This window comes from Callorhinchus milii, unplaced genomic scaffold, assembly GCF_018977255.1.
Source record: "Callorhinchus milii isolate IMCB2004 unplaced genomic scaffold, IMCB_Cmil_1.0 Scaffold3, whole genome shotgun sequence".
NCBI classification, from domain to species: Eukaryota; Metazoa; Chordata; class Chondrichthyes; order Chimaeriformes; family Callorhinchidae; genus Callorhinchus; species Callorhinchus milii.
The window spans coordinates 55143513-55161727 of record NW_024704744.1 but is presented as its reverse complement, the minus strand read 5'-3'; the positions used below and the strand labels follow the sequence as shown (position 1 = coordinate 55161727).

The 18215-nt window shown below is 48.7% G+C and overlaps 3 protein-coding genes across 5 annotated transcripts in view; 1 reads left to right on the top strand and 2 right to left on the bottom strand.

The window, feature by feature from the left end:
- fh (fumarate hydratase) overlaps positions 1-10646 on the bottom strand; it is a 29241-nt gene extending 18595 nt beyond the window's left edge. Inside the window, 1 exon segment of one of the 2 annotated variants that reach the window (NM_001292724.1) lies at positions 10507-10646. Coding sequence is in view for 1 of the 2 variants with exons in the window: in XM_042332659.1 (XP_042188593.1) it covers positions 3914-4030 (117 nt within the window). In the remaining variant the exon portion in view is untranslated. 2 annotated transcript variants of the gene reach the window in all.
- LOC103171596 (kynurenine 3-monooxygenase) overlaps positions 1-18215 on the top strand; it is a 46582-nt gene that overhangs the window by 1499 nt on the left and 26868 nt on the right. The window contains exon 1 of one of the 2 annotated variants that reach the window (XM_042333448.1): positions 9109-9663. The exons of the other annotated variant lie outside the window; for it this stretch is intronic. Within the exon in view, the coding sequence (XP_042189382.1) occupies positions 9589-9663 (75 nt within the window). The 5' untranslated portion in view covers positions 9109-9588. Of the gene's footprint in view, positions 1-9108; positions 9664-18215 lie in introns of those variants that run through there. 2 annotated transcript variants of the gene reach the window in all.
- LOC103172302 (kynurenine 3-monooxygenase-like) lies at positions 13573-17627 on the bottom strand. The gene is made up of 4 exons (XM_042333450.1): positions 17443-17627; positions 16107-16164; positions 14755-14837; positions 13573-13801 (listed from the first exon to the last, which is right to left on the bottom strand). Exons 1-4 carry the CDS (start codon positions 17578-17580, stop codon positions 13658-13660), a joined length of 423 nt encoding a protein of 140 aa, XP_042189384.1. The 5' UTR covers positions 17581-17627; the 3' UTR covers positions 13573-13657.

Below are 18215 nucleotides of genomic sequence, written 5' to 3'. Positions count from 1 at the left end.
TCGCTGTGCTGTGCTGTGTTGGCTGTGGCTGTGCTGTGCTGTGTTGGCTGTGCTGTGGCTGTACTGTGCTGTGTTGGCTGTGGCTGTGCTGTGCTGTGGCTGTGCTGTGGCTGTGCTGTGGCTGTGCTGTGTTGGCTGTGCTGTGGCTGTGCTGTGCTGTGGCTGTGCTGTGGCTGTGCTGTGGCTGTGCTGTGTTGGCTGTGCTGTGGCTGTGCTGTGTTGGCTGTGCTGTGCTGTGGCTGTGCTGTGCTGTGCTGTGTTGGCTGTGCTGTGCTGTGTTGGCTGTGCTGTGCTGTGTTGGCTGTGCTGTGTTGGCTGTGCTGTGCTGTGTTGGCTGTGGCTGTGCTGTGCTGTGTTGGCTGTGGCTGTGCTGTGCTGTGTTGGCTGTGACTGTGCTGTGCTGTGCTATGCTGGCTGTTGCTGTGCTGTGCTGTGTTGGCTGTGCTGTGCTGTGTTGGCTGTGGCTGTGCTGTGCTGTGTTGGCTGTGGCTGTGCTGTGTTGGCTGTGCTGTGCTGTGTTGGCTGTGGCTGTGCTGTGCTGTGTTGGCTGTGGCTGTGCTGTGGCTGTGTTGGCTGTGCTGTGCTGTGTTGGCTGTGCTGTGCTGTGTTGGCTGTGCTTGTTGCTGTGTGTTGTGCTGTGCTGTGGCTGTGCTGTGCTGTGCTGTGTTGGCTGTGCTGTGCTGTGCTGTGGCTGTGCTGTGCTGTGTTGGCTGTGGCTGTGCTGTGCTGTGTTGGCTGTGGCTGTGCTGTGGCTGTGTTGGCTGTGCTGTGCTGTGTTGGCTGTGGCTGTGTTGTTGGTGCTGTGTTGGCTGTGGCTGTGTTGGCTGTGCTGTGCTGTTGGCTGTGGCTGTGCTGTGTTGGCTGTGGCTGTGCTGTGTTGGCTGTGGCTGTGCTGTGTTGGCTGTGGCTGTGCTGTGTTGGCTGTGCTGTGGCTGTGCTGTGTTGCTGTGCTGTGCTGTGTTGGCTGTGCTGTGCTGTGTTGGCTGTGGCTGTGCTGTGTTGGCTGTGCTGTGGTTGTACTGTGCTGTGTTGGCTGTGGCTGTGCTGTGCTGTGCTGTGGCTGTGCTGTGGCTGTGCTGTGGCTGTGCTGTGCTGTGTTGGCTGTGCTGTGCTGTGTTGGCTGTGCTGTGCTGTGTTGGCTGTGCTGTGCTGTGGCTGTGCTGTGGCTGTGCTGTGGCTGTGCTGTGGTTGTAGCTGTGCTGTTGCTGTGCTGTTGCTGTGCTGTGTTGGCTGTGCTGTGCTGTGTTGGCTGTGCTGTGGCTGTGCTGTGGCTGTGTTGGCTGTGCTGTGTTGGCTGTGCTGTGGCTGTGCTGTGTTGGCTGTGCTGTGTTGGCTGTGCTGTGTTGGCTGTGCTGTGCTGTGCTGTGTTGGCTGTGCTGTGCTGTGCTGTTGGCTGTGTGGCTGTGGCTGTGTTGGCTGTGGCTGTGCTGTGTTGGCTGTGGCTGTGCTGTGTTGGCTGTGCTGTGCTGTGTTGGCTGTGCTGTGCTGTGTTGGCTGTGCTGTGCTGTGGCTGTGCTGTGCTGTGCTGTGCTGTGCTGTGCTGTGGCTGTGCTGTGCTGTGCTGTGGCTGTGCTGTGCTGTGGCTGTGCTGTGCTGTGCTGTGTTGGCTGTGGCTGTGCTGTGGCTGTGCTGTGCTGTGTTGGCTGTGCTGTGGCTGTGCTGTACTTGGCTGTGTTGGCTGTGCTGGGCTGTGTTGGGTTCTGCTGTGCTGTGCTGTGTTGTGGCTGTGCTGTGCTGTGTTGGCTGTGCTGTGGCGTTTGTGTTGGCTGTGCTGTGCTGTGTGTTGGCTGTGGCTGTGCTGTGTTGGGCTGTGGCTGTGCTGTGCTGTGCTGTGTTGGCTGTGCTGTGCTGTGTTGGCTGTGGCTGTGGCTGTGCTGTGCTGTGTTGGCTGTGGCTGTGGCTGTGCTGTGCTGTGGCTGTGTTGGCTGTGGCTGTGGCTGTGCTGTGCTGTGTTGGCTGTGCTGTGGCTGTGTTGTGTTGGCTGTGCTGTGCTGTGGCTGTGGCTGTGCTGTGGCTGTGCTGTGTTGGCTGTGGCTGTGGCTGTGTTGGCTGTGCTGTGTTGGCTGTGGCTGTGGCTGTGCTGTGGCTGTGCTGTGCTGTGCTGTGGCTGTGCTGTGTTGGCTGTGCTGTGCTGTGTTGGCTGTGGCTGTGCTGTGTTGGCTGTGCTGTGCTGTGCTGTGTTGGCTGTGCTGTGTTGGCTGTGGCTGTGCTGTGCTGTGTTGGCTGTGGCTGTGCTGTGCTTGTGCTGTGCTGTGCTGTGTGGCTGTGGCTGTGCTGTGTTGGCTGTGGCTGTGCTTGCTGTGTGGCTGTGCTGTGCTGTGTTGGCTGTGCTGTGCTGTGTTGGCTGTGCTGTGCTGTGTTGGCTGTGGCTGTGGCTGTGCTGTGTTGGCTGTGCTGTGCTGTGTTGGCTGTGGCTGTGCTGTGCTGTGTTGGCTGTGCTGTGGCTGTACTGTGCTGTGTTGGCTGTGGCTGTGCTGTGCTGTGTTTGCTGTGCTGTGCTGTGTTGGCTGTGGCTGTGCTGTGCTGTGTTGGCTGTGCTGTGCTGTGTTGGCTGTGCTGTGCTGTGTTGGCTGTGGCTGTGCTGTGTTGGCTGTGGCTGTGCTGTGCTGTGTTGGCTGTGCTGTGCTGTGTTGGCTGTGGCTGTGCTGTTGGTGCTGTGTTGGCTGTTGCTGTGTTGTTGGTGCTGTGTTGGCTGTGCTGTGCTGTGCTGTGTTGGCTGTGGCTGTGCTGTGTTGGCTGTGGCTGTGCTGTGGCTGTGCTGTGTTGGCTGTGCTGTGCTGTGCTGTGTTGGCTGTGCTGTGCTGTGCTGTGTTGGCTGTGCTGTGCTGTGCTGTGTTGGCTGTGGCTGTGCTGTGTTGGCTGTGGCTGTGCTGTGGCTGTGCTGTGTTGGCTGTGGCTGTGCTGTGCTGTGTTGGCTGTGCTGTGCTGTGTTGGCTGTGGCTGTGCTGTGTGGTGCTGTGCTGTGTGGGTGCTGTGCTGTGTTGGTGCTGTGCTGTGGCTGTGGCTGTGCTGTGTTGGCTGTGCTGTGTGTGCTGTGCTTGTTGGCTGTGGCTGTGCTGTGCTGTGTTGGCTGTGCTGTGCTGTTGCTGTGCTGTGTTGGCTGTGCTGTGGCTGTACTGTGCTGTGTTGGCTGTGGCTGTGCTGTGCTGTGTTGGCTGTGGCTGTGCTGTGTTGGCTGTGGCTGTGCTGTGGCTGTGCTGTGTTGGCTGTGGCTGTGCTGTGCTGTGTTGGCTGTGGCTGTGCTGTGCTGTGTTGGCTGTGCTGTGCTGTGCTGTGTTGGCTGTGGCTGTGCTGTGTTGGCTGTGGCTGTGCTGTGGCTGTGCTGTGTTGGCTGTGCTGTGGCTGTGCTGTGTTGGCTGTGGCTGTGGCTGTGCTGTGTTGGCTGTGGCTGTGCTGTGCTGTGCTGTGCTGTGTTGCCCTGTGCTGTGCTGTGTGGCCCTGTGCTGTGCTGTGGCTGTGCTGTGGCTGTGCTGTGTGTGCTGTGCTGTGTTGGCTGTGCTGTGCTGTGTTGGCTGTGCTGTGCTGTGGCTGTGCTGTGGCTGTGCTGTGGCTGTGGCTGTGCTGTGCTGTGCTGTGGCTGTGGCTGTGCTGTGTTGGCTGTGGCTGTGCTGTGTTGGCTGTGGCTGTGCTGTGCTGTGGCTGTGCTGTGCTGTGCTGTGTTGGCTGTGGCTGTGCTGTGGCTGTGCTGTGCTGTGTTGGCTGTGCTGTGCTGTGCTGTGTTGGCTGTGGCTGTGCTGTGGAGGGAAGGTGACCTTTTGCTGACGGTGTGGTGCTCGGATCCCGGGGGGTGGGGCGGCTCCTCACTGGGGTGTGAAGGGCCGCTGCAGCCGCTGCTGTGCCCCGGGGCCGAGGCCGAGGCCGCGGCTCTGCTGTGGTCCCCCCACCCCCTCGGGTTTGACTTGCACTCACTCACCATTCTCCCGCCTGTCCCTGTCCCCGCCGCCCGGGCCTTCCCGCTCAGCAGCTGCCAGGCCCGCACCGCCCTCAGCCCCCGGCAACCCCGCTGCAGGCTCGGGATCAGGCGGAACATGGTGGAGAGGGGAGGCTGCCACTGACAGGCCGGGGCGGGGCACTGACAGGCCGGGGCGGGGCACTGACAGGCCGGGGCGGGGCACTGACAGGCCGGGGCGGGGCACTGACAGGCCGGGGCGGGGCACTGACAGGCCGGGGCGGGGCACCAGCGGAGGGAGGGCACTGACAGGCCGGGGCGGGGCACTGACAGGCCGGGGCGGGGCACCAGCGGAGGGGCGGGGCGCCACGGGAGCGGCACCAGAGGGGAGGGCACCAGAGGGAGGGCACCAGAGGGGAGGGCACCAGAGGGGAGGGCACCAGGGGGGGCGCCAGAGGGAGGGAGGAGAGGGCACCAGGGAGGGGCGCCAGGGGAGGGGAGGGCGCCAGGGGAGGGGAGGGCGCCAGGGGAGGGCACCAGGGGAGGGGCACCAGAGGGGAGGGGAACCAGAGGAGGGGCACCAGAGGGAGGGCACCAGGGGAGGGCACCAGAGGGGAGGGGAGGGGTGCCAGGGGATGAGCACCAGAGGGGAGGGCACCAGGGGAGGGGCACAAGAGGGGAGGGCGCCAGGGGAGGAGCACCAGAGGGGAGGGCACTAGGGGAGGGCACTAGAGGGGAGGGCACCAGGGAGGGGCACCAGAGGGGAGGGGAACCAGAGGAGGGGCACCAGAGGGGAGGGCACCAGGGGATGAGCACCAGAGGGGAGGACGCCATGGGAGGGGCACCAGAGGGGAGGGCGCCAGGGGAGGGCGCCAGGGGAGGGGAGGGCACCAGATGGGAGGGGAGGGGCACCATGGGAGGGGCGCCAGGGGAGGGCGCCAGGGGAGGGCGCCAGGGGAGGGGCGCCAGGGGAGGGGAGGGCACCAGATGGGAGGGGAGGGCACCAGGGGAGGGGCACCAGAGGGGAGGGGAGGAGAGGGCACCAGGGGAGGGGCACCAGAGGGGAGGGCGCCAGGGGAGGGCACCAGAGGGGAGGGTGCCAGGGGAGGGGAGGAGGCCGGGCCGGGCCGGGCCGCCAGGGGGAGCTGAGCATCACAATCAAAGCGCGTCAGCAACTGGAAGGGGTTTCACTCCACGTAATACTTGCAATCGTTAGGGCGGTAGTAAGTGAAGATGGTAATAGATGTTGTGTCCATCATCACCTCTGTTGATCAACGTTAAATTGCCTTTTATGTTGGAAGACGTCACAAGGCACTTAAAGCCATGTGTTTCAGCTGTTTGTTAGACGACTCACTGACATCGTAAGCCTCTCCCTGTTCTCTGGCACTGTTCCCACCCCATTATAAACCGCTGTCAACACTCCTAACCTTAAAAACCCTCCCTGGACCCTTCTCTACTCCCTAACTACCCCCCCATCTCCAACCTCCCCTTCCTCTCCAAGGCCCTGGAGCGTGTTGTTGTTCCTCAGCTTCGCTCCTTCCTCTCCCGCCACTCCCTTCTCGAACCCCTCCAACCGGGTTTCCGTGCCGCCCACAGCAAGAAACCGCCCTGGTCAAAGTGACAAATGACATTCTGTCCATCTGCGACCAGGGCTCCCTCTGCCTCCTCATCCTCCTTGACCTCTCTGCTGCCTTCAACACCATCGACCACTCTATCCTCATCCACCACTTCTCCTCTCACCTCAACCTCTACGGCGCTGTCCTTGATTGGTTCAGATCGTACCTCTCACAGCGCCTGCACTGCATTTCCACATCAAGTCCTGGATGAGAGCTAACTTTCTCCAGTTGAACGTCAACAAGACCGAGGCTCTCCTGATTGACTCCGTCAGCGCCTCCTCACCTCAGGCGCTGACAGCATCACCGTCCATGGTTACACACTCCACCTTACTAAGCCAGTCCGGAACCTTGGGGTCTTGTTTGACCTTCAACTATCCTTTGTACCCCACATCTGCACCATGAACCGCTCTGCCTTCCCCCACCTCCGGAACCTCACCCAGCTTCGTCACTGTCTCACACCACAGGCTGCCAAACAACAACTTGGATTTATATAGTGCCCTCCACGCCGGACAGCGTCTCAAAGCGCTTTACAATCATGGATCCTGGGACCGAGCGAGGGGGAGGAAGGGACCAAAGACGCGGTCGAAAAGAAAGGTCTTCAGCAGAGACCTGAAAATGGGAAGGGAGGGAGCGAGATGAAGGGAGTGAGGAAGGCAGTTCCAGAGCCTTGGGGCATAGTGGCTGAAGGCACGGCCGCCAAGGGCGGAGCGGAGGACTCGGGGAACGAGGGAGGAGGCCAGACCCAGAGGAACGAAGGCAACGGGAACTGTTTTGAGGAGAGAGGAGGTCAGAGAGGTAGGGGGTGTAGAGGAGTGAGGACTTGAATAGGCAGCCAGGCAGTTGGAGGACTGGTGTGTTTGGGGAACCGAGTTTCGTGCGGGTGAGAATGCGGGCGGCAGTGTTTTGAATGATCTGGATTTTATGGATGGTAGTGGATGGGAGACCAGCGAGGAGGGCGTTGGAGTAGTCCAGCTGAGAGGTGACAAAGGCATGGACCAGGGTTTCAGTGGCTTTTGGGGGGAGGTCTTGGCGGAGATGGGCAATGCGTCGGAGGTGGAAGAAGGCGGTGCTGGTGAGGGACCGGATGTGGGGGAGGAAGGATAATTGGGGGTCGAACCTGACGCCTAGGTTGCGTACGGGTACGGAGAGTTTTAGGGGGAGGACTGGTAGGTGGAGGAGATGAGAGCCGTGAGATTTGTGCTCATCCAGCCCCTGAGATCTGACAGGCAGGCTGACAGAACATCAGGGGACTGGGGGCCACAAAGAGAGGTGGAAAAATAGAGTTGGGTGTCATCTGCATTCATGTGGAAATGTACCCCATGTCTGAGAATGACATCCCCAAGAGGGAGCATGTAGATCAGAAAGAGGAGGGGGCCAAGGATGGATCCTTGGGGTACTCTGGAGGTAACCAGGTGAGAGCGGGAGGAGAAGCCGTTTGTGCAGATGTACTGCTGGCGGTTTGTGAGGTAGGACTCGAACCAGGTGAGTGCGGTCCCACTGAGGTGGATGACGGAGGAAAGGCAGTGGAGGAGGATGGCGTGATCGACTGTGTCGAATGCCGCGGAAAGGTCCAGAAGGACAAGGAGGCAGAGGGAGCCCTTGTCACAGATAGAGAGGATGTCGTTTGTGACTTTCACAAGCGCAGTCTCTGTATTGTGGGCAGGGCAGAAACCGGAATGGAGGGGTTCAAAGAGGGAGTGGGAGGAGAGGTGTGCGTGGAGTTGATTGGCAACAACGCGTTCTACTTTTGAGAGGAAGGGCAGGTTAGAAATGGGGTTGTAGTGGCTGGGGTTTGAGGGATCTAGGGAGGGTTTTTTCAGGAGGGGGTGATGACAGCAGTTTTGAGGGAGGCAGGGACTGATCCAGAGGAGAGGGACTGGTTGGTGACGTCAGCCAGTAGTGAACAGAGGAGGGGAAGCTGGGTGACCAGTAAGTTGGTGGCCAAAATCCTCAAACATGCCTTCATTACATCAGGCTCGACTATGCAAACTCATTGCTTGTCGGCCTCCCCAACTCCTCCCTCCACAGGCTGCAGATCATGCAGAACTCTGCAGCCCGTGTCCTCTCCCGCACCAGACTCCACGACCCTATCACCCCCATCCTCGCCCGACACCACTGGCTTCCCATCACACAGAGGATACAGTTCAAGATCCTGGTCCTCACCTTCGAAGCCCTCCACGGTCTTGCTACCCCTTACCTCCATGATCTCCTAACCCCCTACCACCCTGTTCGCTCGCTCCGCTCAGCGGGCTCTGGCCTGCTTCACGTCCCCTGCCTTGCTTGCCCCATTACTGGCGGCCGGGCCTTCCGCCACTCTGCCCCCACCCTCTGGAACTCCATCCCGCAGTCCCCCTGTCTCGCCCCCTCCCTCGCCACTTTCAAGACCTGTCTCAATCCTCCTCTTTGACCGTACTTTCGATCTCCTTGCTTCCCCCACGCCCTCGAACCTCCCCCACCCCGACCCCCTGATCGGGTCTGTAACTCTGTCTGCCCAGCACCTTGGGATGTCCTCCCGATGTGAAAGGCGCTATACAAATGTAATTTTGACATTGTTGTTAATTACCGAATGGATAATAATTTCATTCTTTGACAGTAATTGTCCTTTTTATATTTTTTCCTAATATTTAGCCAGTATTGCTGCCTTGTTAAACATTAAATAAACTCAGTTCAAAATTTAACCACAAGTCAGCTTAAAAACAAGGCAAATTCCACTGTTATTGACATAGATAGCAGTTCACTGGCTCGTGTGCACAAGTAGTTGCATGATGTTTAACATGAGATGCAATCAGAGAGAAGTCGTTCTGTCACACATAAAAATGGACAGAGTTTAAAAGGGCAAATATCGTGGTATGGAGTAATTTTCAGGCAGGCTGAATCCCAGAACAAGCTATAAGGAAACAGAGCAATTATATTGGTACACAACAACAGATAAATGTTGCACCTCAGTGAATATTGCATCTAAGAAGGCTTTAATCAGAGCCGTCGTTTTCATTCTACAGATGGAGACCACTCAGTATAGAGGCAACAGGAGTACTGACCTTGAGAAAAGTTTATGGACATTATGTAGAACTTTGTCAACTTTTCATTACTGTTGCCGCTAGAGGTGAACCTGTCTCTACAAACAAACTTGTGATATAAAATTGGCATGTTTCCAGACAATACGATTTTAGCAGATTTTCTTTAGATACACGTAATGTACTGTATTAATCGGCCTCAGGAAGCAACTTGGAATTTTTGCGTAATCAAAATATCAGTTTTTCCTGAGTAGAGAAGATGTAGATGGGAGCCAAGAATTATGGCTTCTGTTTTGCAATATTCAGCTGCAGGAAGTTTGCGTTCACCCAGGCCTTGATGTCTGACGAACAAGCTAACAGTCCTACAACCTCAACTACTGTTCTCACGCAGATAAACACCTACTATAGTTTAATCTGACTTCTGACTGAATGTATTTTTCCCATTGGTGGAGTGAAAAACAATTCACTAGTTTGTTTTCATTCTGAAAAAATAGATGTTTTGTGTTTTTCCCACAAAATATACAGCCAATTCACGGTATATTCTGTGAAGCGCTTTAAGGTAATCTTGTTGTTAAGACGTCTTGAAGACTTGATAAGGTGCAATATCAAATGCAAGGATTATTATTATTGTATGGGGTAAGAATACTGGGAAGAATTTATCTTCCCAAAATGTCCAGTTTTACTCTAAATGGGTCCCACATCAGACCCTACTGTCTTTTCTGTTGCCCCTTGAGCCAATGAATCCCGTATCTTAAAGATAACATTAAGCCCATGAGCGGAAGTAACATGAGAGGATCACTGTTTTTTACAAAAAGACGTCTCAAAGATGTGATAAGGCACTATATCAAATGCAAGGATTATTATTTTATTAGTTTACCCAAATAGATTACTTGATAAAGAGTAATTTAGGTAATGGCACAGAAGCAGTTTCACATAGTGCCTTCCCTTTCTGAGGTCATACCCAAATTAAGTCCCTCCTTCCCAAACTGATGAGTCTCATTTAAGTCAGAGTTGGAGCTGAGCAACCAGTGAATTGTAAACCCAATTGCCAGGTTAACAAATCTGCAAGATGCAACCGTTTTGCAGCCCTGTTGTTTCAGATGATGAGAAGCTGAAGAAAGTGGTGATAATTGGCGGTGGCTTGGTGAGAATCGGACTTTCCAAGATATTTACAATAATTGTTTTGCGCAGGAGTGAATTTGGGAAGTTGTGCCAATTTAAAAATCCGGTATAAAGGTTGTTGCTGTGTGTGGCAGCTTTATCAAGTGTACTTATATAGTGGAACTCACTCCCAAAGTCGGTCCACATTATGAAAGTCGCCAGGTTTAGTGACAAGCCCTTTGCCATTCGCTTTGTTTCCCGATCACCTGCTCTTATCATTGACTTGCAAAAGGTTAAACATTTAGGATTCCTTCTTTGGGGCGGAGGTGAAGCAAAATGCCTTTTTGATCCCCAAATGATTCATTTTTTTAAAAAAGTACACACCGTTTTTATGCATAAATAGTCAAAATCATGTCTGAGCAACATTTAGCGCATGGTGAAAAAAATGTATTACTTAAGTATTTTCCAAAAGATGTTGCAAATGAATGTTCTTTAAGAATGTTCATAAACAAATAATCTACAGGATGCTAGTTGGTGCTGATATCTGCTTTATTGGTGTTCCTGTCATTGTAATTACTGTTGTTATTACTATGCTTGCATTTATTGCTGTTCCTGTTTATTATTACTATTATTATTACTATTCCCATTATTGTTATTGATATTCCTGTTATTGTTATTACTTTTGTTATTATTACTATTCCCTTTATTGTGATTGCTATTCCTCTTATTCTTATCATTTGTTACTATTTGCACACTACAACTCACCAAGCCAGTCAGGAACCTAGGTGTCTTGTTCGACCCTCAACTGTCTTTTCTCCCCCACACTCAAGCCATGACCCTCTCTGCTTTCCCTCAACTTCGTAACGTTGCCCGACTCTGCCACTACCTCAGGTCGCTGAAATTCTTGTTCATGCCTTCATCACCTCCAGGCTCAACTATGAAAACTCCCTGATTGTCAGCCTTCCCAATTCCTCCCTTCACAGGCTGCATATAATCCAGAACTCTGCAGCCCGTGTCCTCTCCTCTTGTTCACATTCAACTGTAGGAAATGTTTTTTCAACTCAGTTCTGAAGGGCTAATTTAATCCTGAGACTATGACCCCTAGTTATAGATTCTCCAACCAGGAGAAACAGTCTCACGATATTTACCCTGATAATCCTTAATCCCTCAGTTACACATTCAGTAAAAGCTGATCAATGAGCACAAATTTGATCAAGGTGACTGAACTATAAAATAAATGACACCAAAAGACCTTGCAACCACCTCACTCAAAGCCCAGCCACACTCAATAGAAAACAGCCACTGGTGCCCTCGGAAATCAAGGAAGAATTTTTTTGGAAATACTCTCTGCCCCCCTCCCCCCAAAAAATTATTTTGTTTCCTGTTTTGTCGTAATATACTCTAGTTTTCTGCCTTGTGAAGCCAGCAAAAGAGAGATGTGTAGATGCATATTGTGAGGGAGGTGGGAGAGGGAGGAAGGAGTTCTCCCAGTCTGAGCTTTATTCACTCCTTTCTATCTATGGAGGTATCGATGAGCATTTGTCCAGGAATAGGGTGGAGGGAGATAATCATTCTCGTCTGTGGTTAATATTTATTTTGGTTCAATTTTCATATCCCACAATGAAGTCTGGTGGGTATTGTATGTAAATAGGTTTCTCAGTAAGTTTGCTCCAACGTCTAGTTTGCAAAAAAANGGTTTACTTCACAAATTCATAAAATGGCTAATTATAAAGCTGGCAAAGTCCAAAAAAAATTAATGAGCTCAGCACTGCCAGTGGACAAAACCCCATGGTTATTCAACATAAAAGCCCTTACAGACAGTGAGTAGCTCTAAGTGGGCAGCTTATATTAACATAGAATCACAATCAGGGTGTTCCAATATTAACTACAAGGATCCCAATCACTTTCAATTACTCCCAGTTACTTAAAGATGAAAATCAAATTCCTGATCCTTTCCATATGGATATTCACATTGCTGAACTTGTGCAGTACATATATCCCAGTGGCTGTTGCTGCTGCTCCCAACACACATAACCCTGCATTGATTACCTGCAAGGCAAAGGAGCATTTTAATAATCACAACAACAACAACTTGCATTGGAATAGCACCTTATATAGCGCCTTTCACATATGATAATACAATAAAACTTGCATAAGCCTTGTAAGAACAGTAGAAATAAGAGCAGGAGTAGGCCATTCGGCTCCTCGGGTCTGCCCCGCCATTTAATAAGATCATGGCTGATCTTGTAACCTATTCCATTTAGCTGCCCTATCCCCACATCCATTTAGTTTTTAAAATCTATCAATCTCAGCCTTGAATATGTTCAATGATTGAGCATCCACAGCCTTCTGGGGTAGAGAATTCCATAAATTCACTACCCTCTGAGTGAAGAAATGTTTTCTCAACTCAGTTCTAAAAGGCTGACCTTTAATCCTGAGACTATGACCCATAGTTTTAGATTCTACAACCAGGGGAAATAGTCTCACAATATCTACCCTGTCAAGACCCTTAAGAATCTTATAGGCTGCTATAAGATCACCTCTAATTCTTCTATATTCCAGAGAATATAGACCTAGTTTTCTCAACCTCTCCTCATAGGTCAAGCCCCTCATCCCAGGAACCAACCTAGTAAACCTACATTGCACCCACTCTAAAGCGAGTATATCCTTTCTTAGATAAGGAGACCAAAACTGCACACAATATTCCAGGTGCGGTCTCACCAAGGCCCTATACAATTGCAGCAAGACTTCCCTACTCTTGTACTCTAACCCCTTTGCGATAAACATTAACATGCTATTAGTCTTTCTAATTGCTTGCTGCACCTGCACACTAACTTTCTGTGATGGTGTACAAGGACACCTAAATTCCTCTTAATACTATCTAGTCTCTCTCCCTCTAGAAAATAATCTGCTTTTGTATTTTTTCTACATAGGTGAATAAATTCACACTTCCCCACATTATACTCCATCTGCCACCTTCTTGTCCAATCACTTAACCTGTATATATCCCTTTGCATCCTCCTTGGGGCCTCCTCACAACTTACTTTCCCACCTAGCTTTGTATCATCCGCGAATTTAGGTACATTAAGCTTTCCTCATCTAAGTCATTGACGTAGACTGTAAACAGTTGAGGCCCAAGCACTGATCATTGTGTCACTTCACTAGTTTTGCCTAATTCCACGAGCCCTAATCTTATGTAACAACCTTTTATGTGGCACCTTGTCGAATGCCTTCTGAAAATTCTAATACACTATATCCACTGGTTTCCCCCCTGAGTAACCTGCTAGCTGCATCTTCAAAAAACTCTAAAAGATTTGTTAAACACGATTTAACTTTCATAAAACCGTGTTGACTCTGCCTAATCATATTATGCCTTTCTAAGTACCCCACGACAACGTCCCTAATTATAAACTCTAGAATTTTCCATACCACCGATATCAGGCTAATTGGTCTATAGTTCCCCATTATTTCTCCCCACTCTTCTTAAATAGCAGCGTTACCTTTGTGACCTTCCAATCAACGGGAACCGTTCCAGAACCCAGGAAACTTTGGATGATCAAAAACAATGCATCCACTACCTCTGCAGCCACCTCTTTTAAAAACCTCACATCTTAAATTAAACAGTTATATGATTTGTCTTAGGCCCAGCATTACTGCCTCTAGTGCTATTTATGACAGTAATTCGTGTTCAGAACGTGGAGTCAAAGGAATGATTAATTGGAACAGGAGGAGGCCATTCAGCCCAGCAATTCCATTCTGCCAGTTTGTTAGATAATGGTAGATCTTTGAATCCCATTTAGCAGTCTTGTCCCCATACAGTCCGCACGTCCTCAGTACACTGTAGCTTAAAACACTTTTTATAAAGGTTAAAATGTTAACTGTACCTTAGTTTGCCATTTCGATCGCTTTATCACTTCATGGTAACGTATTTGAGTAAAAGTAACCTGCAGTTAAAACAAAAGATAATGTGAAGGATTAAATCTAGAAGCTCATGTCAGTGTTCAACTTGATCAGTTTCCACATGATGCAGTTGGGCATCAAGTGGATTGCGCTGTGACTGTGTCGTGATATGATCTCACCATTGTGTACAAGGGCACAATGGTCCTTGGCATCATGAAATGGAGGAAGTTGTCCAAGTATTCACGGAACATAAACCACTTTGAGTTCACATGCATACGCATCTGGAAAGAGAAATACCTATTCAGAAATCAATATTTTATGATTGCAATTTTGCAGAACAAAACAATGCAAAAACATAATAACTTAGCGATTTATAAGCATGGAGGTCAGAAGGTCTAATTCCTTAAATTTGCATTTGTTTTTGATATATACTGTATGTATAAAGGTTTTTGTGAACATTAACATTGCATTCATCTGCTACAAGTCCTGCCAGAATTACACAAACTAGATAGTGCAACGCCCTCAAGGTAGATATAGTTACTGTCACAGATTCTTCCCACTCAGCTTCCATTAACCCTGCAAGCCAACCACTAACAGGAGGGTGGGCCTAGCTGGAAAAGCAGTAGGAAGGCTTGCCAGGCAGTGTTTTCATTGGCAAGCTGTGCGGTTTTAGCTGGTTAGACGAACACTCTGGGGTCTCCAAGCCTTCGCTCTTGAAAACCTGAACCAAATGATCTCCAGAATTAGGTAACAACAACAACAACAAGATTTAATTTATAGAGTGCCTTTCACGTCGGGAGGACGTCCCAAGGCGCTGGACAGTTGGGTCAGGGGTAAGCAGCATGAGCCCTTTCAGGGAGAGTGCGCATTCCATTCCAATAAATATCTCTGGAATTTCCATATGTAGGTGTAATGCTCAGTTTGATCTGGATACTCTTTAGCACGGTCATGTGATTCCACATGTATCAAGATAAACTTCCAGCTGCCCAAACAAATATGCTTCTGGTGGTTAACATAGATTTACCTAGAATTGCATAGCATCCACAGAACTGAACCAACTAGTTCAATGTAGGTATTTATACACCACCCAAGCCTTCACCATCTTAAATCCCCCACACAAGCCTCCCCATGCTCAATCTATTCTCTTCGCCCTCCCGTATGCAATGACTGGTTAACAAAAACAAAGTAAGTTCATTTACTTAACAAGAAGTCTTTGGAAGCATTTGCTACTTGCCTCCACATAGTTGTACATGGCCAGATCTGAAATGGCATGATCATCAGGCACACGCAGTCTGGAAAACTCAGGAAGGCATTTGGCTGTAATGGAAAACCATATACCTTTTTTTTAAACTTGCTCATAGCTCTGTGGGGATGAGGCTTTTTTGCCACTTGTCCCATCCCCCCACTCGCCAAAATGAACTTGGTTAATAAAACATTTACATGTTTTAAAAGAATATTGCTGCAATTTTAGACAAGATTGAAAGATGAGAGAAAGATATTCCTTTCAATGTAACTTCAAATTGAATCGGATAAATATTTCAAGACAGATGATATACAAGAGTTTGGTGAAGAACAGGGAATTGGGATAACGTAACTGCATTCAGTGAAGAACTGAAACCCAAGTTGATCTTGTTAGGATCAGAGTTAAAATTGCTAGAAAGACAAATACTGATTTGGATTGTACTAGGACCAGGAAGCGCAGTGTATTAGGACACAGACATATTCTTTTAGTCCTTAGTTTGAGTCAAGATCAGACTGACAAGTCTAATTCCATATTGCTGCAATTGTACTCAAAGCATCACTCAACACCTGTTAATAACATAAGTTGCTTTTGTCTGATTAAGAATAGTCAACATGAAATGTTGAAGTAAGACAACCATTGGCCTTGGGAGGACACAAGCTGTTTTGTAGTCAAAACGTCCGGTTCTTGAGATAAACAGAAGTAACAGCGTGCTTGACTCTGCGCAGTTGTGAAAGGCCTATGTGCCTGATAATTGATTGGATGAACAAAAAGGTATAAAGTTGAAAGGTTGTTGACATAAAGCGGCAGATTTGGCATGGAACCCAGGCATGCAGAGGCGTAGGGCCAAAGCATGCTGACTGCTCCACAACCGTGTAATATATGTTTTACGTATTCTTGCTGTGCTTATATTTGAATATTGAGTATTTGAATAAACTGAGTTAGCCACAAAACTTTATTGTCTGGTCTTTGACTCGAACACTAGGAGTCAAAAGACTAGGTAAACAGAGGCCTGTGGAGTAAGGAAACTTGCCCAACATTCTGCCCTGCCAGGAATCAAACCCAGGTCTCTCGCTTGTGAGGTGAGGGCTCTAACACTGAGCTGCAGGACTCCACAATTAGGGTCATTCACATCTATTGTCCACCAAACATAGTCTACAAAAAATTGTTTTCTTCCAATGGTTCTACCTGCTACACTTAGCTTGAAATGTCTTCAATGTGGAATGATTTGCTGCTTGAATGTTGACAATCAGGCCAGTCATATGGCTATCCTTGAACCCATGTTATCCTGTAACTATGGTAATGTTTTGATCTCAACAATAAGTCCACAAGATTTTTAAACTCACAGAAATCATTGTGGAACTGATCCAGTAATTCATCAAAGACAAGGCAATCTTCAAAACCCTAGTGGGACAGAGGAAAAATTGTTTGTTACTATTGTTGTAACTTATCCATTACACAAAAAAAAACGCACTGTTCCACTGACCCAAGGCCACTGTACCCTTCTGTTAGAGCTGGGCAATTGAAAAAACGATTTCTAATGTAGAATAGTCTGAATTCCACCTTGTTCACCTTGGTAGACGAAAGAAGACCAAAGTCCAGCTTCTCTGAGCCTTCCAAGAACAAAGCCCATTTTGTCTCTTTGAGGTTGAGTATCCAGTTTTATGCTTTTGAAATTCATCTCCAACCCAAATCTTAACAATTTACATCATGGCAGAGAGCATAAGAATGTAAGAATTGCTAGATGAAAAAAGACCAAGGTCCATCCATTTTTTTATCTAAGTTGCTTTTGAAAGAAGCAAATCAATCTAAATTAGATAGACAGGTAACAGAAGTTCATACACATTTATTCAGAAGTGTGAAATACTACTATCCAACATCAAATCAGCTAACATTGGCACTGCAAATATAACAAATTGAGAACTTAAGCATTTTATAGCATGTTATCTTGCCGAAACATCTCCAAGCACTTCATAGGTAATTACTGCCAAGTGTCGTGACAGTTTCTGTAGACAAACAAGACAACTTCAGCAATGCCCCACAAACAGCTTTGAGGTGAAATGGTCAATTAATCAGCAAGATTGTTGGCTGGGATGCAACAGTAATGTCATGGGATCCTTGTGAACCCAGAATTATGGGACAACATCTCCTACAATGCAATCTTTCCCTAATGCTGCATTGGAGTGCCTGGACTATAACTGTAACAGCAGTGTTCTGATGAACAACTTTTCTGCCAGCTATAAGGATTCTACTTCAATTTGTGGAGCAATCTTTTCCTAATTTAGAGCACATGGCGTACAAGCAGATATTAAATTAACAGTCTCATTCAGAGAGACAAAAGCAGTGATAGATGCAGAAGACGAAAATGTCACATTGGTTAAGTATGGAAGATTTTTCTGATTGTGGGCTTAATGGATCCTAGTGGAACTAGATAAAGAGCTTTGCTTTGCAGCTGGCCATAACGGTCCACTGAGTGCTTGACACTGACACCAGGAAAAAAANCCATGGAATTTGGTTCCATTCCTCAACACTGGTGCACTTTGGACACAATATTAATAAAATAAAATGATAGGAAAACTAGAAATTATGTAGCTTTAAAAGAATGTTTGATTTTCAAAACGCACGACATGTAAACCAGAGACCCTGCTCTTGAAAAGCACTGCAAAATACCTCAGTGCTTACTGCATTCATGCCTTGGCCATAAAATGGAACAATTGCATGAGCTGCGTCTCCCATGAGCAAACATGTGGAGCCGATGTGGTAAGAGCCGCATTTTACTGAGACCATTGCCTGGGCTGGCAGTAGGAAATAATCCCGCATCAATGACTCTCTGATAAAAGAAAAATATTATCAATCACAATGTGCAACAAAACATTAATTTTAATACAATTAACACCATTAAGAACATTAATTTTCTGGCTTTATTTATAATAATAATACTATTCCTTGCATTTGATGTAACACCTTTCATATCAGGAGGACATCTCAAAGCACTTCATAAGATATACTACATAATGAAGTGACTGTGAATTTGCAAGTCTTGTCCAACAAGCAGATCCATGAATAAATGAGCAAGATTTGCAAGGATTGTTGGCCAGTACTTTGGGAGAAATTCCCTTCTCTTTTTGAATAGTACCACGTAATCTTTAACTTCCATCTGAACAGGCAAATAGGAGCTTGGTTTAGCATCTCCAACAAAGCAAGCTCCCTGTCCCCAGTTATGTAATGAAATGACAGAATAGCCCATGTGAGTTCATGATCCAGAGCTGAAACTCCTTTAAGAAAATAAGAGCATAACAAATAGGAGCAGGAGTAGGCTATTCGGCCCATCGAGTCTGCCCCGCCATTTAATAAGATCATGGCTGATCTTCTAACCTAATTTCATTTACCTGCCCTATCCCCATATCCCTTAATCCCTTTAGTTTTTAAAAATCTATCGATCTCAGCCTTGAATA

Coding starts and splice junctions, on each gene's coding strand:
- LOC103172302 (XM_042333450.1), bottom strand. CDS start 17,580: ATGCGGGATTATTTCCTACTGCCAGCCCAGGCAATGGTCTCAGTAAAA. Junction 14,838..16,106: donor TCAGTTCCACAATGATTTCT/GTGAGTTTAAAA, acceptor TTTCCATTACAG/CCAAATGCCTTCCTGAGTTT. Junction 13,802..14,754: donor CCATGTACAACTATGTGGAG/GCAAGTAGCAAA, acceptor TTCTCTTTCCAG/ATGCGTATGCATGTGAACTC.